The sequence below is a fragment of the Onychomys torridus genome, chromosome X, assembly GCF_903995425.1.
Source record: "Onychomys torridus chromosome X, mOncTor1.1, whole genome shotgun sequence".
Lineage (NCBI taxonomy): Eukaryota > Metazoa > Chordata > Mammalia > Rodentia > Cricetidae > Onychomys > Onychomys torridus.
The window spans coordinates 52,949,377-52,975,687 of NC_050466.1; the positions used below are offsets into that span (position 1 = coordinate 52,949,377).

The window sequence follows — 26,311 nt, forward strand, 5'->3', positions numbered from 1 at the left end:
CCTCACCAAGATGACAATGGAATAAACCTCTGAAACTATAAGCAAGCTCCAATTAAATGTTTTCCTTTTAAAGAGTTGCCATGGTCATGGTGTCTCTTCACAGCAACAGAACACTGACTAAGGCACACCTATTTACTACTGTAGAAGATGCATATATATACAGGCAGAGAAAGAGGGAGAAGATAGAGTAAGTAAGAGATGAACACACAGAGAAGGGGAGTATTAAAATGGAGATATCCTACAATGGAGCAACAATGCCTCTAGTGGATTCCAAAGATAACAAATAAAAGGCCCAGTGCTAGGAATGGGTTACTTATTTTGGAGTTCTTAGTCAATGAGGTCACATAGATCCCCAAACATTTTAGGCTATTGACAATGCTATTGTTTACCCTCTAGAACTTGGTGGTAAAACCCAATTGCTGAAGACACCACACTTGAGTCATGGAACATGGATAAAATCAAGCTGGCACTGATATGGAAGGTTCATCCATAGTGGCTAGTTTCCATTGTGCAAGAATTGTCTATGCACACTGCCAGGGGAGAAAAGTAGTCAAAATCTTATCCAAGTATGAACTCTGTAAGCTACAATAATGACTGATCTGGCAAGATATACCCACTGGTGTAATAATGGCACAAATGTTATTGAAGTGACTGACTACTTTCTGCTTGGATCTAAGACCTGCTCCATGACATGGAACCCATAGCTGGTACTGTTAAAGGGTCTGAGAACTTGTGATTTGATAAGTTATAGGCCCTAGGGGAGGACTCAATACTGTTATTTTGCTAAGTGGACACAGTATTAAAATGACTCCTAATGACTTATTGCTATACTCAGAACTCAGAGTATTTCTCAACCCTCATCAGAGAACTTTCTCCTTGTAGTAGATGGCAACTAATACAAAGACCTCTATGGTGGTTTGAAAGAAAATGGCTCTCAAAGGGAGTGGCACTATTAGGAGGTATGGCCTTGTTGGAGGAAGTGTGTCACCATGGGGGTGGGTTTGAGGTCTCTTGCTCAAGCTTCCCTCAGTGTGACATTCAGTTGACTTCCTGTTGGCTGCAAGATGTAGGACCTATTTCTCCAGTACCATGTCTGCCTGCACATTGCCATACTCCCTATCATGATGATAATGGACTGAACCTCTGAAATTGTAAATGAGCCACCCCAATTATCTCTTTTCTTTATGAGTTTCTGTGGTCATGGTGTCTCTTCACAGCAATAAATACCCTAAGACAACTTCCAAATGGTCAACGTGCAAAGAATAAGAGACTGTGGAGTACTCAGCCTTAAGTGGGACATACATATCAAACCCCTCCTATAGCTCATGGATTTTTATGGAAGATGGGGTGGAAAGATATTAAGAGCCAGAGGTAGTCAATAACAACAAGGGAATAGTGTTTTCCAAATATACAGGGTAGTTACATATATGAACTCAAAGCCATTGTGAACAAGCACAAGACCTTCACAAGCTCCAGCCAGAAAAAAATCCCAATATGGGAGGGGGGAATTGGATGCAAAATCCTACCACTAACTGATAAGCTTCTGGCATTAAATAACTGCTGGAAGAAGGAAAATCAGAAAATTTCATCTTCAATGGAATAACACCTAATAGATTGAGCACAAACAGGGAAGGCCCGACTCCCAAGACTAGCTGTATAATACAAGCTGGACTTGAAATGGAAAAAAAAAAGAAACCTCAAAAGTTGGACAGAAAGGTAAGGGAGAGTGGAGAGGGTGGTTATGGAAGGAGATGGGGGAGTGGGTGAAGATGTTAAAAATACATTATATTAAATTCTCAAAGAATTAAAAAAATATGGTTAAAATAACGTGGAAAGTAACAGACAAATACAACTGACATTCACCCCTGGTCTCCACATGTGCTATGCATAGGTGCACACATGCATGTACACACATACATACATACCACATATACACTTACACAAACATTAAAAATAAAAAGATAAATTTCATATTCATTTTAATATGACTACTAGAACATGCAAAATAATACACGTGATTTTTATTTGTGGTGCACATCATATTTCCATTGGTCAGGGCTGGTCTAGAGGAAATAGCAAAGTGAGACAATCTGAAAGACTATATGCATTTTAAAAAGTTCAGCTAACCTGCATCAAGCATTACTCCATCCTAGTTTACCATATTGGACTACATTAAGTAGGCACTTCCTAATACCCAAGGGATATAAAGTTCCTGAAAAAGACAGATTTAATTATACAAAAGAAGCTACAATTTAGTTGTTTTTAAGATGAACTACTGGGCTACCCTTTTGTATAAAAATGCCGAGCATCAGAGGACTCAGGGGCACCCACTCAGCTAGAGATATAGTCTCATAGAATACAGAATACATGGTCTTAAAAGATAGTAAATTCAATTACAGAAATCATTGTGATGTTATATTCCAAGTAGAAAGAAATGGGACACATCTGTATATTAAATCTATACTCAAGTATCTTAGTTAAAGTTTTATTGCTGTGAAGAGACACCATGACTATGGAAACTCTTATAAAGGAAAATATTTAATATGGCTTTCAATTCAGAGGTTTAGTACATTGTTGTCATGGCAAGAAGCATGGTGTCATGCAGGCAGACATGATGCTGGAGAAGTAACTGAGAGTTCTACATCTGTATTCAAAGGCAGCAGGAAGAGAATATAACACAGGGTGTGACTTGAGCATCTGAGACCTCAAAGCTCACACCTGTTGACACACTTCCTTCAATGAGGCCACACCTACTCCAACAGGACCACACCTCCTAGTAGTGCCACTCCCTGTGAGCCTAGGGGGTTATTTTATTCAAATTACCAGAGCAAGCATTCATTTGTGAATATTTTGCACAAATTAATAAGTCATTCTATTATACAGTTTCCTCATATGTTAACTGAGGTTTTATAGAAAAGACCGCAGAATAAAAGGGTATGTATAGTGTTTTGAACTTGTTGAATGTTGATCTATTTCTCATAGTTTTCTGACCTTGATCCAAGAAAAGGGCTCCTTGGTACTCCAGGCATTGATTGATCCAGAATGATGAAGTCTGGCCAGGTTTGGAGCCCACTGTCCTTTGTCCAAAAAAGAAGATAGAGATTATATTTTTATGTATACAACTGCATTTATCTTAAAAACTCTGGAACAATAGTATTATCTAGAGAAAGGTTAATCCTAGTTGTGGAAGACACAGAGAAAAGCATAAAAGTTTTAAATATGATTGCATTGATTACTATCTAAAGAACTTGGTTTTTGATGTTGTATATCCCATGTTCTACTTTTTTTGTGTCAGGACAGTACTGAGAAATAAACTTGGGCCCTTGCATGTGTTAGGCAAGTACTCTACCATTGAGGTATATATGCAATCTACAAGTGGTACTATAATATTGCTTTCTCATATAATATACATTTATTATAGAAAAGTCAGAAAATTAAAAAATAGTAAAAATAAAAGAAATAAAAAGCATAGTCTTTCTGTCCAGAAACTCTTTAAATAATACTCAAACCTTCTTTTTTTTTTTTCTCCTTTAAAGTAGAAGTTTGACAAACTTTTTATGTCAAAGGCTAGATAGCAAGTATTTTTAAAATGGCAGATTATTGTTGGTGAGGATGTAGAGCAAAGGGAAAACGCTTCCACTGTTGGTGGGAGTGTAAAATTGTACAGCCACTTTGGAAATCAGTATGGTGACTTTTCAGAAAATTGGGAATCAATCTACCTCAAGATTCAATGATACAACTCTTGTGCATATACCTAAGAGATGTTCAATCATACCAGAGGGACACTTGCTCAACTATGTTCATAGCAGGATTATTTGCAATATTCAGAACCTATAAACCAGCTAGATGCCCTTCAACTAAAGAATGGATAAAGAAAATGTGGTACATATATACAATGGAGTACCATTCAGCAGTAAAAAACGACATCATGAAATTTGCAGACAAATGGATAGAACTAGAAAATATCATCCTGAGTGAGGTAATCCAGACTCAGAAAGACAAACATGGTATGTACTCACTCATAAGTGAATACTAGATGTAAAGCAAAGGATAATCAGACTATAACCCACAGCTCCAGAGAAGCTAGCTAACAAGGAGGACCTTAAGAGGAATGACTGGATCACCCTGGGAAAGGGATATAGATGAGATCTCCAGTGTAAACTGGGGTTGATGCTGTGGGATGTCCTGTATGCTATGAATATATGTTGCTATGATTGATTGATACATAAAATGCTGACTGGTCAGTAGACAGGCAAGAAGGATAGTGTAGGTGGGACAAGGAGAGAGGAGAATTCTGGGAGGTGGAAGGCTGAGGCAGAGAGACACTGCCAGCCACCACGAGGAGAAGCATGATATATGTGATGATATATTATTTTCCCCAAAATATATCATGCACCCTAATAAATTTATCTGGGGTCAGAGAAGAAAACAAACACTAGACAGACATAGAGGCCAGAAAATGGTGGCACTCACACCTTTAATCCTAGCCTTTCAGAGGAAGAGATCCATCTGGATCTCTGTGAGTTTAAAGCCACACTGGAAACAGCCAGGCATGGTGACTCATGCCTTTAATCCCAGGAAGTGAGCCTTTAATCCCAGGAAGTGAGGACAGGAAGCAGAAAGATATATAAGGCATGAAGACCAGGAACTAGAGCTGGTTAAGCTTTTAGGTTTTTGAGCAGCACAGTTCAGCTGAGAGGCTTCTAGTCTGAGGAAACAGGATCAGCTGAGGAATTGGCGAAGTGAGGAAGCTGTGGCTTGTTTTGCTTCTCTGATCTTCTAGCATTCACTTGTTTTTATTGATAAGACCTTTTAAGATTCAAGCTACAGCCCAGGGCTTCAATCTGGACAAGATAAGGAGATCCCAGCCACTTCCTGAGACTCAAAGACCAGCCCCCAGCTCCCATCCGCCCCGAAATTCCCATCTGGACCAGAAGTTAGTGCCTGGGGTCACAACCAGAGAGGCCCCCACGTAGGTCCCAGCCCTGGGCAGCAGCCATTCTGGGGAAGACCTGCCAAACTTGGCCCCAGGTTCTGGCCATAGGGAAGGACCCCCCCCATCCCCACTGGGAAGGTTCCCCCTCTCCAAGACATTCCGGTGGACCCTACAACCTCCACGCCCTACCCCACACCCATCTGCCAGAGACTCCAGCAACTTCCAGATGACCTAGAAACCAGCCCCGGCTTCCATCCTGCCTCAGAACTTCCATCTGGAAAAGAGGTGAGTGCCTGGGGTTATAGTCAGAGAGGCCCCCACCTCTAGGTCCTACCCCTGGGCACCAGCCATCCCAGGAATATCTGCCCAACTTGGCCCCAGATTCTGGCCATTGGGAGGGCCCTGCAGGAAGGTCCTCCTTTTCCAAGACTGCAGGCAGACCCTGCAATCTCCACACCCTGCACCCACACCCATCCGCCTGAGACACCAGCCACTTCCTGAGACTCAGAGACAAGCTCCCAGCTCCCATTCTGCCCGAGCTCCCATCTGGACAAGATAAGGAGATCCCAGCCACTTCCTGAGACTCAAAGACCAGCCCCCAGCTCCCATTTGCCTCGGAACACCCATCTGGACCAGAGCTTCCATCCTACCCTGGAACTCCCATCTGGACAAGAGGAGCTCCCATCTGGACAAGATACAGAGACCCCAGTGACTTCCTGAGACTCAGAGACTAGCCCCCAGCTCCCAGCCAGCCAGCACTCCCATCTGGACCAGAGCTCCCATCCGGCCCAGAGCTTCCATCTGGACCAGAGAGAGGCTCCCTAAATCTGAAGCTCTGTCTGGACCAGTGCACTGATAAGACCAAGAATGAATCCACAAGGAGATGGGCAGACATCAAGGCAGAAGTACATACAACAAAATAAAGAGCAATACAGCATCACCAGAACCTAGCCCTTCTCCAACAGCTAGACCTGAACATCACAGTATGGAAGAAGCAGAAGGAAACAAACTTATAAAGAACTTCATGAAGAGGCTAGAGCCTTATATAGAAGAAATAAAAAAAAGTGGAGGAACAGACAAACAAAAAATGGGAGGAACGCTATTAAAAAACTAGAGGAAAGGACAATTAAAGCGGAAGAAAACAATAAGTCCCTGAAAGAAAATCATGAAAAAGCAATAAAACAGATGAGGAAAACAGTCCAAGACCTGAAGAGGGAAACAGAAAAAATGAAGAAGACACAAGCAGAGGGAATACTAGAAATAGAAAATCTGAGTAAACAAATAGGAACTTCAGATGCAAGCATAACCAACAGAATGCAAGAGATGAAAGAGAGGATCTCTGGTGTGGAAGATACAGTAGAAGAAATAGATTCATCAGTCAAAGAAAACACTAAAACCAACAAAGTCATGACCCAAAATGTCCAAGAAATTTGGGACACCATGAAAAGACCAAACCTACGAATAATAGGGATAGAGGAAGGAGAAGAATACTAACTCAAAGGCACAGAAAATATATTTAACAAAACCATAGAAGAAAACTTTCCCACCTTAAAGAACGAAATGCCTATGAAGATAAAAGAAGCCTATAGAACACCAAAGAGACTAGACGCCCTCAAAAAAGTCCCCTTGCCACAGAATAATTAAACAACTAAACGTACAGAATAAAGAAAGAATATTAAGGGCAGCGAAGTAAAAAGGCCAAGTGACTTATAACGGCAAACCCATCAGAATAACACCAGATTTTTCAATGGAGATTTTGAAAGCCAGAAGGACCTGGACAGATGTAATGCAGACACTAAGAGACCATGGATGCCAGCCTAGACTAATATACCCAGCAAAACTTTCAATCATCATAGATGGAGTGAACAAGACATTTCAAGACAAAGCAAGATTTAAACAATACTTATCTACAAACCCAGCCCTACAGAAAGCACTAGAAAGAAAATTTGAATCTAAGGAAGTCAGATACACCCATGAAAACACAGGCAATAGATAACACCAAAGCAGTAAACCCTAAAGAAGAGAAGTACACACACACTACCACCAAAAATAAAAGTAATAACAGGAATGAACAATCACTGGTTATTAATATCCCTTAATATCAATGGACTTAATTCACCTATAAAAAGACACAGACTAACAGAATGGATACGAAAACAGGACCCATCTTTCTGCCGCATACAAAAAACACACCTCAAATTCAAAGATAGACACTACCTAAGAGTAAAAGGGTGGGGAAAGACTTTCCAATCAAATGGTCTTAAGAAGCAAGCTGGTGTAGCCATCCTAATATCCAGCAAAATAGACTTCAAACTAAAATCAATCAAAAGAGATGATGAAGGACATTACATACTCATCAAAGGAAAGAACCACCAAGATGAAGTTTCAATTCTGAACATTTATTCCCTAAACACAAGGGTACCCACATACGTCAAAGAAACATTACTAAAGCTTAAATCACATATAAAACCCCACACATTAATAGTGGGAGACTTCAACACCCCACTTTCACCTCTGGACAGATCGGCCAAATTGAAACTTAACAGAGAAATAATGGACATAAGTGATGTTATGACTCAAATGGACTTAATCAATATCTACAGAAAATTCCACCTGAACAAAAAAGAATATACCTTCTTATCAGCAACACATGGAACCTTCACTGAAATCTACCACATACTTGGCCACCAAGCAAATCTCAACAGATACAAAACACGTAGAATAAGTTCCTGTGTTCTATCAGACCACCATGGTTTAAAGTTAGATTTCAACAACAACAAAAACTACAGAAAACCTACAATCTCATGGAAACTAAATAATGCTCAACTGAATCACCAATGGGTTAAGGAAGAAATAAAGAGAGAAATTAAAGACTTCCTAGAGATCAATGAAAATGAATACACCACATACCCAAACTTATGGGATACTAAAAGCAGTGCTAAGAGGGAAATTCATAGCACTGAATGCCCACATAAAGAAGTTGGAGAAATCTCACGCTAGTGACTTGACAGCACACCTGAAAGCCCTTGAACAGGAAGAAGCAAAGTCTCCCAGGAGGAACAGAAGCCAGGAAATTATCAGATTGAGAGCTGAAATCAATAAAATAGAAATAAAGAGAACAATACAAAGGATTAATGAAACAAAGAGTTGGTTCTTTGAGAAGATCAACAAGATAGACAAGCCCTTATCCAAACTAACCAAAAGACAGAGAGAGAGCATCCAAATTAACAAAATCAGAAATGAAAAGGGGGACATAACAACAGACAATGAGGAAATCCAGAGAATCATCAGGTCATACTTCAAAAACCTTTACTCTACAAAACTGGAAAATCTAAAAAAATGGATAATTTTCTGGATAGGTACCACATACCTAAGTTAAATCAAGACCAGATAAAACATTTAAATAGTCCAATAACCCCTAAGGAAATAGAATCAGTCATTAAAAGTCTCCCAACCAAAAAAAAAAAAAAAAAAAAAAAAAACAAAAACACAGGACTAGATGGTTTCGGTGCAAAGTTCAAGGAAGATTTAATACCAATACTCTTTAAATTGTTCCACACAAAAGAAGCAGAAGGAATATTACCAAACTCCTTCTATGAGGCTACAATTGCCCTGATTCCTAAACCAAACAAAGATGCAACAAAGAAAGTGAACTATAGACCAATCTCCCTCATGAACATTGATGCAAAAATACTCAATAAAATACTGGCAAACAGACACCAAGTACACATCAAAACAATCATCCACCATGATCAAGTAGACTTCATCCCAGGGATGCAAGGGTGGTTCAACATATGAAAGTCCGTCAATGTAATACACCATATAAACAAACTCAAAGAAAAAAACCACATGATCATCTCACTAGACACAGAAAAGGCATTTGACAAAGTCCAACACCCCTTCATGATAAAGGTCTTGGAGCAATCAGGAATACAGGGAACATACCTAAACATAATAAAGGCAATCTACAGCAAGCCAACAGCCAACATCAAATTAAGTGGAGAGAATCTCAAAGCAATACCACTAAAATCAGGAACAAGGCAAGGCTGTCCCCTCTCCCCATAGTTATTCAATATAGTACTTGAAGTTCTAGCCAGAACCACAAAAGGAGATTAAGGGGATACAAATTGGAAAGGAAGAAGTCAAGCTTTCCCTATTTGCAGATGACATGATAGTATACATGAGTGACCCCAAAAATTCAACCAAGGAACTGATACAACTAATAAAAACCTTCAGCAACATAGCAGGATACAAGATCAACTCAAAAAACTCAGTTGCCCTCCTATATACAATAGACAAACAGGCTGAGAAGGAAATCAGAGATACATTACCCTTTACAATAGCCACAAATGATATAAAATACCTTGGGGTTACTCTAACTAAGCATGTGAAGGACCTATATGACAAGAACTCTAAGTCCCTGATAAAAGAAATTGAAGAAGATGTCATAAAATGGAAAGATCTCCCATGCTCATGGATAGGCAGGATTAACATAGTAAAAATGGTGATCTTACCAAAAGCAATCTACAAATTCAATGAAATCCCTATCAAATTATCAACACCATTCTTCACAGACCTGGAAAGAATAAATACTCAACATCATATGGAAAAAAAAAATCCCAGGATAGCCAAAAGAATCCTGTACAATAAAACAACCTCTGGAGGCATCACGATCCCTGACCTCAAGCTCTACTATAGAGCTACAATAATAAAAACAGCTTGGTACTGGCATAAAAACCGACATGTGGACCAATGGAATCGAATTGAAGACCCTGGCATTAACTTGCACACCTATGAACATATAATTTTTGACAAAGAAGCCAAAACTGTGCAATGGAAAAAAGAAAGCATCTTCAACAAATGGTGCTGGCATAACTGGATGTCAATGTGTAGAAGGCTGCAAATAGATCCATATCTGTCACCGTGCACAAAACTTAAGTCCAAGTGGATCAAAGACCTCAACATAAATCCAATTACTCTGAACCTGATAGAAGAGAAAGTAGGAAATAGTCTCGAATGCACTGGCACCGGAGATCACTTTCTAAATATAACACCAGTAGCACAGACACTGAGAGAAACAATCAATCAATGGGACCTGTTGAAACTGAGAAGCTTTTGTACAGCAAAGGATACGGTCAACAAGACAAAGTGACACCCTACAGAATGGGAAAAGGTCTTCATCAACCCTACATCTGACAGAGGGCTGATATCCAGAATATATAAAGAACTCCAGAAATTAGACATCAAAATGCCCAACTGTCCAATTAAGAAATAGGCTATAGAACTAAACATAATTCTCAACACAGGAAGCTCAAATGACTGAAAGACATTTAAGGAATTGCTCAACATCCCTAATTATCCAGGAAATGCAAATCAAAATGACTCTGAGATACCACCTTACACCTGTCAGAATGGCTGAGATCAAAAACACTGAAGACAGCTTATGCTGGAGAGGATGTGGAGCAAGGGGAACTCTCCTCCACTGCTGGTGGGAATGCAAACTTGAACAGCCACTTTGGAAATCAATATGGTGCTTCCTTAGAAAATTGGGAATCCATCTCCCCCAAGACCCAGCTGTAGCACTCTTGGGCATATACCCAAGGAATGCTCAATCATACCACAAGGGCATTTGCTCAGCTGTGTTCATATCACCATTGTTTGTAATAGCCAGAAACTGGAGACAACCTAGATACCCTTCAACTGAAGAATGGATAAAGAAAATATGGTACATATACACAATGGAATACTACTCAGCAGAGAAAAACACTGATGTCATGAGGTTTGCAGGCAAATGGATGGATCTAGAAAAACATCATCCTGAGTGAGGTAACCCAGACGCAGAAAGACAAACTTGGTATTTACTTACTCATATTAGGATACTAGATCTAAAACAAAGATGACTAGACTGCTACACACCTCCAGGGAGGCTACCTAAAAATCACGACCCTAAGAAAGACACAGGGATCGCCCAATGACTGAGAAATGGATGAGATCTACTTGAACAACCTGGAAGACAGTGGGAGTAATGAAGGGCAAGATTTGAGGGAAAGAGAGCTTAGGGGAGCAGATCCCAGCTGGATCAAGAACAGAAAGGGAGAACAAGTAATAACAGACCATGATAAATTATGACCACATGAGAACAGGAAGAAGCAAAGTGCTAGAGAGGTCCCCAGAAATCCACAATGATACATCCACTGTAGACTAACGGCAATGGTGAAGAGAAAGCCTGATCTGACCTAGTCTGGTGATCAGATGGCCAAACACCCTAACAGTCATGCTGGAACTCTCATCCAATAACTGATGGAAGTGGATGCATAGATCCTCAGTCATGCCCCAGGTGGAGCTCCAGGAGTCCAATTGTCAAGAAAGAGGCGGGACTATAAGAGTGTGAAGTGTTGACACCAAGATTGGAAAAACACAGGGACAAATAGCCAAATGAAAGGAAGCACATGAATTATTAACCAAAAGCTGTGGAGACCCCAACTGGATCAGGCCCTCTGGATAAGTGTGGCAATTGAATATCTAGAACTGTTTGGGAGGCACCCAGGCAGTGGGACCCAGACCTGTCCTTAGTGCATGAGCTGGCTGTTTGGAACCTGGGGCTTACACAGGGACACTTTGCTCAGCCTGGAAGGAGGGGACAGGACCACCAGGTTTAAATGAACCCCCAGGGGAGTCTTGGCCCTGGAGGAGATGGGAATAGAAGGGAGTGGAGGGGTAGGGGGAAAGGTGGGGGGGGGGGGGGGAGGGGGGAGTACAGTGGAACCCATGGTTAATATATAAAATTAAAACACATATATAATAATAAAAGAATGTAGGTGAAGATGCCAAAAAAAAAAAGTTTCAAGCTGCAAGTCGGGCGGTGGTGGCACATGCTTTTAATCTCAGCACTGGGGAGGCAGAGGCAGCAGATCTCTGTGAGTTGGAGGCCTGTTCTCCAAAGCGAGTTCCAGGAAAGGCACAAAGCTACACAGAGAAACCCTGTCTCGAAACACCCCCCCCCCAAAAAAAAAGGAAAAGAAAAGATTCAAGCTACACATGTATGATCCGATAATCCACAAGCCACATGACAAGGTATAGACTTATAGAAATGGCTTAATTTAAGATATAAGAACTGATAAGAAGCAGCCTGCTATGGCCATACAGTTTATAAGTAATATGAGTCTCTGTGTGTTTATTTGGGGGATGCCAGTGGGAGAGATTTGTCCTGATAGCCAGCAGCCCAGGACACAGGAAAACTTCAGCTACAGGTTGAGGGGTGAAATAGAGGGGAGAGGAGAGGGGATGAGGACTTGAGGGAATGGGATGGTCAAGTTGGAACAGGGATGGGGTGGGAGAGCAATGAAAGAGATACCTTAATAGAGGGAGACATTATGGGTTTAGCAAGAAATCTGGTGCTAGGAAAATTCCCAGGAATCCACAAGGATGACCCCAGGTTAGACCATTAGAAATAGTGGAGATGGTAACCTGAACTGGCCTACCACAATAATCAGATTGGTGAATTCTCTAGTTGTCATCATAGAGCCTTCATCCAGTAACTAATGGAAGCAGATGTAGGGATTCATAGTCAAGCACCAGGCCGAGTATCTGGAGTCCAGTTGAGGAGAGGGAGGATGGATTGTATGAGCAAAGTGGGGGGTCAAGATCATGATGGGGAAATCTACAAAGACAACTAAACCAAGCTCATAGGAAATCAGAAACTATAGACCAACAACTGTGGAGCCTGCAGGGGATCAGACTCAGCCCTCTGCATGTAGGAGACACTTGTATAAGGAAATGTCCTACTGTTCCTTTTGCAATCAGACGTCATCACCAGCAAGATGTAACCCAAAGGGTACTCAGAGGAATGAAATCTGGCAGGTGGATGTGTTTCATTTTGTGGAATTTGGAAAATTGAAATATATATAGCATGCCATTGATACTTATTCAGGATTTCAATGGGCAATTGCTTTACGTTCTGAAAAAGCAGATTCCATAATCACGCATTTGCTAGAAGTTATGGCCATCATGGGTATACCTGCACAAATTAAAACTGATAATGCTCCAGCATATGTCTCTGGTAAAATGAAACAGTTTTTTGCTTATTACAATATAAAGCATATTACAGGTATACCACACAATCCTACAGGCCAAGCAGTTATAGACAGATCAAACAGAACTCTAATGGATATGCTAAATAAACAGAAAGGGGTAACAAATACCCCTAGAAATAGATTACATAATGCTCTATTAACTTTGAATTTTCTCAATGCTAATGAGAAAGGAACAACAGCTGAAGAGAGACGTTGGATAATAGAAAAAACTACAGAATTAAATCAGCCTATATACTTTAAGGATGTGCTGACCTCAGATTGGAAACCAGGATATGTGTCACTTTGGGGACAAGGTTTCCCTTTTGTTTCCACAGAAGATAAACTGTGGACACCACCAAAATTGATAAAGGTTTGATTTGAACAAGAGAGACCTCTTAATTAGAGGAGGTGATAGTTCATCAATCAGCATGACCATTCAATTTAAACTAACTTATACCATTAACACATGCCTTTTCATTTAATCAGATAATAACTTGCTGAAAGGGAACCTCCCCAAAATTAGTCTTGGGGAAAGGTTTTTGTTTTTGTCTCTCAGGAGAATGAAGGCTAAGGAATCTGAAGAACACTGGACAAATGAGACAACTGAAGAAAAAGGACAAATCATCTGTCCCAAGAAAAAGAGTAAAATGCCCTATTGGTATATCAACTGTAAAATTTCATAAGTCTTCCTAAATGTTTGTTTCTGCTCTTCTCTAAAGAGATTTAACATTATTGGTCTTCTTGTAGTCCCAGTTCAATTAAAATTTAAAGCTGACTTTGGAGTTGGAGAATGGCTCTCTCCTTCTTTAACTCAAGCATGTTGTTAAAAGGAAAATGCAAACTCCCTGTATCATGCCAGAAAAAGAAAGCCATCTTCTGATATGAGACAGGAGAAAAACCAAATTAATTAAGGACTATTCTATTAATACAAATCTCAATTCTTTGATTCTATTATGATTCTTTAAACTTTTCTTAAATTATGAATCTTATATCAAAATTTACAAGATTAATATATAGTATATATACATTTTAAACTTTGTTAAGATATTAATGGTAATATAGAGTACTAACTAATTCTAGAAAAAAGGCTTTAATTAGCTGCCTATACATGTTCTTTTGTTCAAGTCTCTTATCAGTTTTCTGCAGGAAATCATGGCCAGGCCTAACATCAACTGAATTCTCCAGGAAGAAGATGGGGCCCCACAACAACAACAATTCCACGTGGACAATAATAATACCACTAAGCTGTTAAACATCATCTACAGATCAGCTTTGGACTACAAAGTGCTCAGAGCAATTTTGAGATGGCTAGCTGAGATGATCCTGTTTCAAAGACTACTTGAATAAGGACTTGAGATAAACCCTGAACTTTGGCATTATGCATAGACTGGATAACAAAGGATATAGCTACCTTTCCTAGAATTTGACAATTAACCCAAAATTTTTCTTTTTAGAATAAAGACACCTTTGCCCATACCCAGCAAGAACCTAGGAAAGACCCAAGGATCACCCAATGACAGAGAAATGGATGAGATCTACATGAATAACCTGGAAGACAGTGGGAGTAATGAAGGGCAAGATTGGAGGGAAAGAAAGCTTAGGGGAGCAGGAGATCCCAGCTGGATCAAGAACAGAAAGGGAGAATGAGGAATAACAGACCATGATAAATGAAGACCACATGAGAACAGGAATAGGCAGAGTGCTCGAGAGGTCCCCAGAAACCCACAATGATATATCCTCTGTAGTCTGCTGGCAATGGTCGAGAGAAAGCCTGATCTGACCTAGTCTGGTGATCAGATGGCCAAACACCCTAACAATCGTCTTGGAACTCTCATCCAATAACTGATGGAAGTGGATGCAGAGATGCCAGGCCCCAGGTGGAGCTCCAGGTGTCCAAGTGTCGAGAAAGAGGAGGGTCTGCAAGAGCCTGAATTGTTGAATCCAAGATTGCAAAAAGCACAGGGACAAATAGCCAATCAAATGGAAGCACATGAATTATGAACCAAAGGCTGTGGAGCCCCCAGCTGGATCAGGCCCTCTGGATAAGTGAGACCATTGAATAGCTTGATCTGTTTGGGAGGCACCCAGTCTGTGGGACCAGGATCTGTCCTTAGTGCATGAGCTGGCTGTTTGAAACCTTGGGCTTACACAAGGACACTTTGCTCAGTCTGGAAGGAGGTGACAGGACCTGCCTGTACTGAATCCACCAGGTTTAAATGAATCCCTAGGGGTGCCTTGATCCTGGAGGACATGGGAATGGAGGGGAGGGGCTGGGGGTAGGTGGGGGGGGGGGCGGGAGCGGGGAGGACAGGGGAACCCATGGCTGATGTATAAAATTTAAAACACATAATAATAAAGAAAAAAATTTAAAAAAAGAAAACATCAAGAAAGATAAATCTCAGAAACTTTGCTCTGAATCAATATGTAATTTTCAGAATAATTTATTGATCATAGCAGTTATACATATATAAAGTATGAAAACAATAAAACAATATTATGTCATTTTTATTAACATATAATTTTACATTTTGACATACAAAACTGTATTTGGGAAGGAATTAAAATGTTATAGTACAAAAAAAAAAAGGAAACAATTTTAAAAATACAACGCCCACATCCCTAAAGAGGTGGTGTGGGGCGGGTGGTCTTTTAATGAGTTTTGGGTCTGGGATAATTTCCATTGTTTAGGAGGGTTGGTTACAAGTTGTTAAGGGTTAGGAAAAGAGCTAAGCAAAGGAGATTAGATTTAAGGTTCTTGTTTTAAAAAAAAAAGAGACAATTACTAGTTAAATACTTTACATTGGATTGGATTTTTAATATTGTATACAAATTATATATATTGAGATTGATATTGTTAGAAAATGCCATGCCTATAATTCTAATCTTGCTCAAGATATTGTACTTATACTGTTCATTTAACAATGTAATGCAATTTACTAATCCTTGAATGTTATTATTACCAACTATTAGGATAAAAAGTAATGAAAGTTAGTAGTTAGACCTTATAATAGAACGTGCAGTCATATCAGGTATGTTTTCAAGATTGAGCATATATATTTTAGATAGACAGGTCATCTTCAAACCCTTCAGAGATCTACAGAATATGGCATTTAAAATGTTTTAATAACTTAGAAAATTTTTCTTTTTGTTATGACTATGAGGCATGTCGGCTCCTGGCAGTACCAATCTACTTCAGAGAAAATATGGGCATTGTAGAAACTGCATATGGTGTTAACTTTTATTGTGGCAAAAGTTAGCCACTGGACAACAAAGTATCCTCGAATCAACTGCTGACAAACAGGGCAGCCAGGACAGGAAACAAAAGACTACCAAATCTTGCCAAGACAAGTGTGGTTGTGGCTTTAACAAAAGGCATCTTCTGAAGCCAGGACAATATGGCACCATCCCTGGAGTGAGTGGCCTTTGCAATCTGGAAAAGGTACCATGCCCTTTTCTTCGAAAGCAGCTGAACAGGCAGTGGGCCAATGGCTTCTGATGTGCAATGGAACAGCAGCTGAAATAGTTATTCTTGAAGAGTAACTAAGCTCATACCTCTCAATAGTAGATTGGCATTTAATAGAAGGATGTGGAGAAGAATGGGATGCCAAGATGAAGTCCCCCCCCCCCCCCCACACACACAGCCAAGAAGAATGGACAGCTGAATTAAAAAAACATCAACAATTTCCAGAATTTAAAATCCTGAATCATGACATGACACTAGTGGAATTCAGGTGTTTCTGGTACATGGACTGCTCTCATCAAATATGAGATCGAACTGTTGACCTTGAATACATCCTAGTTCACAAATGAGTCTGTCAAATACGCTAAGCCTATAGGCTGAAGACGATGCCCCAACACTGCAGAGAAACCACAGGTGACTGTCCAGGCAGCTGGCTGTTTCTGTCAACTCACATTTTTCTTGGAAGCTGATTGCATGCGCTTCCTGATTTTATTTTTTTATTAGGTAATACTATTTCCTTCTTGGGTCTCTGAGGGAGTTGAAGATTAGTTAGTTATAGTTTTCCTTGTTAAGACTTTCAGAAAAGAAACTCACTAAAGAGGTGTAAGTGTATAAATTTGAAAGATGTTATAAGATAGTTCTGTTAGTAATATAAGTTAGGACAGAAAGTGAATCAGGTACATTTTGGACTTACCAAAATAGGATAGATAATGGAACTATTTTCTGAATTTGTCAAATGCAAATGAACTAGACACTGTTTAGGTATTTATTGCTTGTATATATGGTATGTAGTTATTGTACTTTTGTATATAGTTTTTCTTACATTAGTTATAACTTTTTTCCTTTTATTAAAATAGAAAAGGGGAAACATGGTGATATTTTATTTGTACTAAAATGTGATGTTATCTGTATGTTAATAAATAAAGTTGCCTAAGCGTCAAAGCTAATAGCAAGCCATAGCAGAAGCCAGGGCGGTGGTGGTGCACATGACTTTAATCCCAGTACTTGGGAGGCAGAGCTAGGCGGATCTCTGTAAGTTCAAGGATACAGCCAGCATGGAGACACATGCCTTTAATTTCAATACCAACCATAGAAGACCTGGAGGTCTGTATAGACAGGCAGTGACGAGGAGGTTATGTGGTTGGGTTTACAACCAATGAGAATGTCAATAAAAAGAACAGACACACAGGATGTAGGCCTCTTTCTGAGGAAAGGATGACAGTGACAGCTAAGGTAAGAAAGACAGTTTTAAGTTTCAGCTCTCAGCTACTGCTCTGACCTCTTGGGCTTTTAACTCTGCAATTGGCTCTGTGTTTCTTATTTAATAAGACTGTTTATCTATACAGTTGTGTAGCTTGGTCTTGTAACATGAATTGCTAAATGGTCTTATTAATTAAAAAAACCCAGAGCCAGATATTGGGGTGAAAGCTGAAAGATCAGATAAACAGAACAAGCCACAGCCAATGTCACCTTACCAACTGGTCAGCCTCAAGAGAGAGACTTCCTGTTTACTCACACCTTATATACCTTTCTGTGCCCTGCCATCTTCCTTCCTTCCTAGTTCTGGGATTAAAGGCATGTGTCCTTCCCTGATACTTGGTAGCAAAGGCATGAGATCTCAAGTGCTGGGATTAAAGGCATGTGCCACCACACTTGGCTCTGTTTCCAGTGTGGCCTTGATCTCACAGAGATCCAGACAGATCTCTGCCTCCCAAGTGATAGGATTAAGGGTGTGTGTCACCACTGTCTGGCCTCTATGTCTAATCTAGTGCCTGGCTCTGTCCTCTGATCCCCAGACAAGTTTATTAGGGTATACAATATATTGGGCTATACAATATATCACCATATGGTCTATTTGAGGGGCCCTGGCAGTGGAATCAGGATCTATCCCTGGTGCATGAGCTGGCTTTTTGGAGCCCATTCCCTATGGTGGGATGCCTTGCTCAGACTTATGCAGGGAGGAGGGGCTTGGTCCTGCCTCAACTGAATGTACCAGGCTTTGCTGATGCCTCATGGGATGCCTTTCCCTTTTGGAGGAGGGGGTGAGGGGTGGACCTGGTGGGGGGAAGAATGGGGGAGGAGTAGGAGAAGGGATGAGAGGGGGATCCGTGGCTGGTATGTAAAATGAATAAAAAAATTTCTTAAAGAAATAAAAAAAGAAAGGTAGATTATATGGTCTCTGTTTTAGCTACATAACTGCCATTGTATTTATAGATGCTATGTAAATGAGTGGGTATGACTATGTTTCAAAATAAGATTTTTTTTTTTTTTTGGTTTTTTCAAGTCAGGATTTCCCTGTGTAGCTTTGCGCCTTTCCTGGAACTCACTTGGTAGCCCAGGCTGGCCTCGAACTCACAGAGATCCGCCTGGCTGTGCCTCCCGAGTGCTGGGATTAAAGGTGTGCGCCACCACCGGCAGGCTCAAAATAGTATTTTTTAATGGATACTTCAATTTGAATTTTATAATTTTAACATGTCATGAAACTTTCTAAAAGTCATTTAAAAATGAAAAAGATGGGCCAGTGAGATGCCTCTATAACACAAATCTTAAAAAGTCTTATTAATAACAAACTCAGAGCCAGATATTGGGGTGATAGCTGAGAGATCAGAGAGACAGAACAAGCCACAGCCAACCTCACCTCACCAACTCCTCAGCTAATCCTGTTTCCTCAGACTGGAAGCCTCTGAGTCCTCATCCAATTGGATCTCAGCTGAACTGTTGCTCAAAAGCCTAAAAGCTTAACCAGGCTCTAGTTCCTGGTCCTCATGCCTTATATGCCTTTCTGTTCCCTGACATCACTTCCTGGGATTAAAGGCATATGTCTTTCTCAAACAAGACACGAGATCTCAAGTCCTGGGATTAAAGGCATGTGCTCTATTTCTAGTGTGGCCTTGAACTCACAGAGATCCAGATGGATAATTTTATCTACATTTTCTCAGGAGAGAAAAGACTTCTGACTTCTATATGTGCACACAGACATGTCTGTGCACATAAACACATACATACATAAGGATAATAAATTTTTTAAATGGAAAAGTTAACTATTTGGGAAGAGGAAGCAAACTAGAAAGTGGGAAGAGGAGTATCAGAGAGTAATAGAGGACGGTGATTAGAATCAAAGTATATTATATTCAAATAGGAAGACAAAAATGTCACAATAAAATCTATACTTTTAGATAATATACACTAAAATGGAAAATTATTCTTAACTCACATATGAAAATAGTGAAAGGGCCTATAGACAATGATCTGTAAATTCTTATTCTAGAATAATGTGTGAGAATTTTCTATAGACTCTATTCAAGCTTTGCTGCCACTGTTCAGAAGAAAGTATAGCTTCCTACTATGCACAGTAGAATGAACCCATGGGAGCAGTAGGGAGGATATTTCAGGGGTCAATGTTATTGCCCAGGTAAGAAATGAAAGTGCCTGAATTAAGATGGTCACAGTGGGAAATGGAAAGTGTACAGACTTGAGAGGAATCTACTGAGCAGAAGTAGGGAAAACATGGAGGGGGGTTAAGAGATGACTTAGCAGTTAAGAGCACTTGCTGTTCTTCCAGATGAACCAGGTTCAATTCCCAGCACCCACAAGGCAGCTCACAACAACCTGTAACTCCAGCTCCAGGCAATTCTATGCCATTATCTGGCCTCTGTGGGCACCAGGCATGCCAGTGGTGCACAGGTGTATATGCAGGGAATATATATATAATTTTAAATAATGTAAAAAAGAGAAAAGCATGGAAGGAAGTGGATTGGTTACTTGAAACTCTCCAACAGAAATGAAAAAAAAAAAATCAGCTCAGATTCTTATAGCAAGAATAACAGTATTTACCATAGTGTCCTGAAGCTGTAATCTGAAAATCTCTGATGCTTCCAGAAGCCATACCCAGGGGAATCTGACACCCTGAAATCAAACACAGAAGCTAGAAATGACACAGAATCCATGAAAACAAGGATAAACTATAATATTTAGATAGGTGGTGGTTCTTTTACTTGTTTAAAGTTATATCCCCAAACTCTTCCATCTGAAGTTCGTAAGTTATTGTTGGTTAACTGAATTAAGTCCCAAAATCTACTACTGTGAAATTGAAGACTGTTTAACCACCAGTTTGTTAAATACCACAGATTCATATTCAAAGGGTCCAAAGCTTCTATCTCCTCTGAGGCCTCTGATGGTTTCTACCAGCAACATTCATTTTAAATTTAATAATAATATAAGCTTGTATTTATTTCTTGATAAAGACAACTACTTCAAGCAGGAGGAAAGTTGTATAGAAATAGACTGAATAGCTAGAGAGCTTCTACCCACAATTACTTACGCTTGCTGTACACCAGAAAAAGAGTGCTCATTCCAGCCTGTAAGTGCTTGCCAATAAGACATTCTACTCGCCAAATTCCAGCTCTGGATGGTAGCATTTCCACTGTCTCAAAAACTCCTTTTAAAATCAAAAGGAACAAAAGTTATTTTTCATTAAAAATGAGTATGAAATACATTGGCTTATTTACAATATGTGTCATCACAATAAGCTACCAATTCAGTTCCATCATTCTCAGATCTCTCAAGTGCATTTTTGCTCTGAAAAATTCATGGGAGCACTTCATCAGCTGGTCCACATCTCCAAGGCCCCTCTCTGCAATCGCAGGAATGGCTTCCCCTATGTTGCATCCTGGTTGGAAAGTGCCTCCATTGGGATAAATGTCAACATGTCCTACTGGTTTCTGGATCCCAGTACGTCAGCCAGGTGACCCTATGGTGAATGTGTGTAAGACATTCACAAAATCTGCGCCATCAGGAGAAAGGCGACTGGGGGTCTCTGCATACTCAAAGTTAGGCCTGGCTGGATCCAAGCCAGTGATTCTGTTAACCTTCTTGTTGGTCAGACTTCCTGCCACCCCAGCAGTGTGGGCTCCGAGGCTACACCCCAACAGGTGGACACTGTCCAGGGGGTAGTTAAATTCTTCCTCCATCCAGTTGATGAACCTGGCCACATCGTTTCCCACCAGTTTGGCATAGCCAGCAGACACTGGATAATGTTTCTGGGCCCGATGTAGCCAGTCCACTACAATGACGTTGGAGTCAGGTTCTCTCTTGTACAGGGTGGCCACAAGTTTGGGAACCTAACTCTCATACATTCCTGTCACGATCCAGCCATGGATCACCACGAAGGTCTTGCTGCTGTGGTTGAAGTGGCAGTTAGACACAGATTCTGCTACTCCAGGAATTAGGTGACAAGTGTCCTAAGCTGTGCCTTCAGGGGTCTTTAGGGCAAATTTACCTTCAATGTCTGCAAAATCTCTTCCCCCACCCCTCTGTGGAAGGCTGACAAATTCTGAAACGACACTCCCAGGGCCACCAGAAGCATGGCTTTGCTCTTCATCTCCTGGCCCGTCCTTCTGCTGCTGGAAATACAGGAAATGCAGGGCACTGGCTGGCAGGAGGGAGCAGATCCGCATAGCAAGGGATGGAGCAGGAGGCACTGGAGCACAGTAGAGCTCCAAGCACAATTCAGCCTTTAAAGGGGGAGGGCAGGGCAGCTGAAAGGGGCAGAATTCCTGGGAGAAGGAGGAGGAATCCAGTCTGACCTAGAAAAACTAAACTAACATAACTGTAAGTTTGACTGTCATAGATGATTAACTATTAATCTGTATTTTTTAATTATCCATTACAATTTAAATGAGCTGCACAAACAAAATACCTCAAACAAGAGTACAAATATACATACAGTATAACAAAATTAACTTTAAATTCATATCAATAAACTAAAATCTATACCAATGTAAAACATTTTAAACAAGTTGTTGTTCTTTAAAAGTAGGTTCAATAATCTACCCTTTTCATCCTATCATATCTATAACCTATATTTCTATATCAAAAATCAATTGGGTGTCTTTACTATTGACCAGATGTCTTCTTCAAGGGGAAGAGAAATCACAGTAAGATCATCTTGGATCCATGGTACTAGGTAAAGGGATCTCAAGTTGTAAGAAGTTGGAGGGAGGAGAGAAGCTGGACAGATAGCTCAATGGTTAAGAGTGCTTGTGTTCTTGCAGAGGACTTGAGTTTGGTATCCACTAATTATGTCAGGTGGCCCACAACTACATGCAATCACAATTCCAGGGGTTCTGATGACCTCTTCTAGTCTTTGTGGGCACCAGGCATGTATATGTGCATGCCAACAGAGACACAGATACAGACACACAGACATACAGACACGCACACAAATATACTGTTTAAAAATAAAATTGTGTTTTGATCAACACTTTAATTATTGCCTCACCAATATATTGGTTACACACACAAACAAATCAGTCTTGATAACTACTGGTGCCATGTGGAATTTAAGGGGAAAATGATAAAAGATTCTCAGGAAAGTACTATATGGTACTTATTTATTTCTAGTAGTTTTTATATACTTAAAATTATCTTGTTCATTTGCTAATTTATTTCTCTCTCTGTACAGGATAAAATTACTTGAAAAAGAAAGGTATTTCAGAAAGGAGCTTCTCTGCTTTGTTATTAATTATATCACCAGTACTAAGACCATTTAAAGTAAGTACTTAATACATACAGTAGGTAGGAAAAAAACTATCTCACACCTGGGTAGAGGTTGTACACTGCCATTTTGTACTCCTCTTTTTTCCGTACAGTGAACACATGTCCACTGAAATGAACAGATTGAATGTTCTCATTGCTGCCCATGCTGAGAAGATACCAACGAATTCTTTGATCTTGAGCCATTACTAAGCCTGGTAGGGTATCCATCACATAACCATTGATTGCTGGAGAAGAACAAAGAGAAAATTATCAAAATGTATTACTGAAGTTTTCTTCCTTTTTATCAACAGAAAATCCTGATAATCCATCAGGATTTCAATTCTCATTACTGTTCAAATCTCTGGCTCAAAGCTCATTTGAAAAAGTACACACTATATTTCATAAAGAATAATACTTATGTGTAGATTATGTTACCATGGAAGCGATAATTATTTTTCAAAGTGGGGTCTTCTATCTGGATATTGCAGGGTTTCTTGCAGTTCCTTTCCACATTTTCAGTGAAGTACCAGCTCTTGGTCTCATCAAAGATGGTGAAAAACAGAGCAAATTCCTGTACTGACACTTGTCTCCCATGAGCAGGATTCAGTGTGTTCGTGTGGCAAATCAGAAGGGGTCCAATCAATCCTGAGTGCATATCTCTTTCCTAGAGTTCCCAGGACATTAATTGTATTAGTGTGAGTTCTCTCTTATCAACTTGTATGCCAAAATACCATTTATTCTCTGCCTTAGATTCCAGAGTGATATTTCTAACACAGAAAAGTGACATCACTTCCCTCACTTTAAAACTTCTCATTGTGCTTAGGATAAATAACAAAATCCTTAGCATTAGAAGATAAAAACCAGGCTGGAAAATGGTTCAATGATTAAGAGCACTGGCTGTTCTTCCAGAAGATCTGTGTTCTATTCCCAGCAACCACATGGCAGCTCACAACCATTTCCAACTCCAGTTCCAAGGACTCCAAAGCTTCCTTCTGATCTCCAGAAGCACCAAGCACATACATGATGCACAGACATGCACACAGGCAAAACACCCATATCCATAAAAAAAAGATAAAGGCCATTTCTTTTAAGTGAGAATATGACTATCCCAATAAAGAACCACTTACAAGATCAACATCAGAGAAATAAGCCCAGGCCTTGCAGTCAAACTCATCTTCTGTGGGTGCCATATGATGTTGTACTTTCCAAAAATAAATTTTTGTTTCATTAGGCTTGACAAAGTTTCTTCTAGGTTCTTCTCCATGTCTCTGATCTTCCTTATAAGAAATAAGGCTAGAATAGAAGGAGTAGGGGCGAGAGGCCTGGTTTTTGAAAGTTACCTGAAGAGAAAAAAAAAACCCAGAAAGAATAATTTTTTTGAGTTGAGGACTGAACCTAGGGCCTTGTGCTTGCTAGGCAAGTGCTCTACCACTGAGCTAAATCCCCAACCCTAAGAATAATTTTTTTAGAATAATAAAATCCTAAAGAGTTATACAGTTTTATATTTGTTTCCCTCTATCTTTTGGTCTTTATTCAATTTTTATTACCTCAGACTTTTTAAAGTTATGAGAAAAATTTAAACTCTAATTTTATAATATGAAAATTATGAAGGAGAAAATTTTAATCACTTAAAAGTAATTCAAAAGTAAACAGAAAATGTCATTATAACTTCAGAAGTGACTACTTAAGATTTGCCATAACAGATACCAAGATGGATGTGTACTATCTTTTTAAATTTTTATTTATTTTTAATCAGTTCTTTGAGAATTCCAAACAATGTATTTTGATTATATTTACCTCTAATTTTCTTCCAGATCAAACCATACAACCCTACTCCCCAAATTTGTATCTTCTTTTTAAAAGATTTGCTTTTTGGATTTAAAAACCTATGCATATTTATCATAGAACACATGCAAAGTAAAATAAATTCCAAGTCAGAAAGAAACATATCTACAATCCCATAGCTTTAGATGCTTCCATATCTTTACTATCAGTCAGCTGGGAAAATAAATGGAATAAAATAACTTTGATATTTTTCTTAAAATGCACCAAAAATTACAATTTTACAGGAGTTATTGAGAGATGGTTTAAATAATTGAATATAAAAATGAAGCTATATAAGAAACTATTTAAAACTCTTCTGGGTAGAGAGAAATTTTTGTGAATATAAAAACAATGAAAATGTCAAAGAGGAAAGTTTTATGAGTTGCTACCTAAAAAACTTATTTTAAAAAATCATGTGAAGTTAAGAGACAGTAAACTTAGGAAAATACTTTCAATTAAAATTATCACTGGTCTGTATCTAATATGTAAGGTAATATTAATAAAATTATCCACTCCCAAAAGACAAATTTATAAAGGACATTAACAGAAAATTCATAGTTCCTGTATAGTGCAGATCTAGAGTTCTATCCTAGGAAAAGGAAAACAATTATAAATAGAAAAAAAAAAAAAACAAAGCTGGATGTGGTGGTTTGAATAGGAATGGCCCCTACAGACTCATGTGTCTGAGTGCTTGGCCCATAGGGGTTGGCACTATTAGGAATTGTGGCCTTGCTGAAGGAAGTGTGTCACTGTGGAGGTGGGCACTGAGGTCTCATATGCTCAAGCTAGAGTTAATGTGGCAGTCTCCTTCTGCTGCCTGTGGATCACAATGTAGCACCCACAGCTCCTTCTCTAGCACCATGTGTGCCTGTATACTGCCAGGTTTCCCATTGTGATGTTAATAGACTAAACCTCTGAAACTGTAAGCCAGCCCCAATTAAATGTTTTCCTTTATAAGAGTTGCTGTGTTTGTGGTTGTACAAGGTATAGTTAAATCATGTTAGGCATAATTATGATCTGGTTAAATATATAATACATTTGCAGTTGTATGTGGGATAGTTATATTTAGGCATTATTATGACCTGGTTGTTGTTTTTTATTTGGAAATTAATCATTACATAAGGAGATATGATTGTGTATCAAGTTGACAAGGTGTGGACTTTTCTTGGTTGTTAACTTGAATATATCTAGAATGAACTACAATCCAGAAATGGAGGGCACACCTTTGATCCAGATCTTGAGGCTGGAAGACATGCCTTTAATCTGGGCCACACCTTCTGCCAGAAGCCTATATATGAATATGATAAGATAAAAAGGTCAATTATTGAATCTACTTTTAAAAAGGAACTATTAGTTTTAAACAGGATAAGTAATGAATTTTTTTGTCTGAGTTTATCAAATGTTACTGAACTGGACACTGTTAATGTATATAATGGAATTTTTCACCTGAATCTGACAAATATTAATGGACTAGACATCATT

At 39.4% G+C, this 26,311-nt stretch overlaps 1 protein-coding gene across 1 annotated transcript in view; it reads right to left on the minus strand.

Moving 5' to 3' along the window:
• F8 (coagulation factor VIII) overlaps window positions 1-26,311 on the minus strand; it is a 186,458-nt gene that overhangs the window by 71,787 nt on the left and 88,360 nt on the right. The window contains exons 16-21 of the mRNA XM_036175252.1: window positions 24,133-24,345; window positions 23,441-23,669; window positions 23,068-23,250; window positions 20,790-20,906; window positions 20,303-20,374; window positions 2,992-3,077 (exon numbers count right to left, since the gene is read on the minus strand). Coding sequence (XP_036031145.1) covers window positions 2,992-3,077; window positions 20,303-20,374; window positions 20,790-20,906; window positions 23,068-23,250; window positions 23,441-23,669; window positions 24,133-24,345 — 900 coding nt within the window. The remainder of the gene's footprint in view (window positions 1-2,991; window positions 3,078-20,302; window positions 20,375-20,789; window positions 20,907-23,067; window positions 23,251-23,440; window positions 23,670-24,132; window positions 24,346-26,311) is intronic.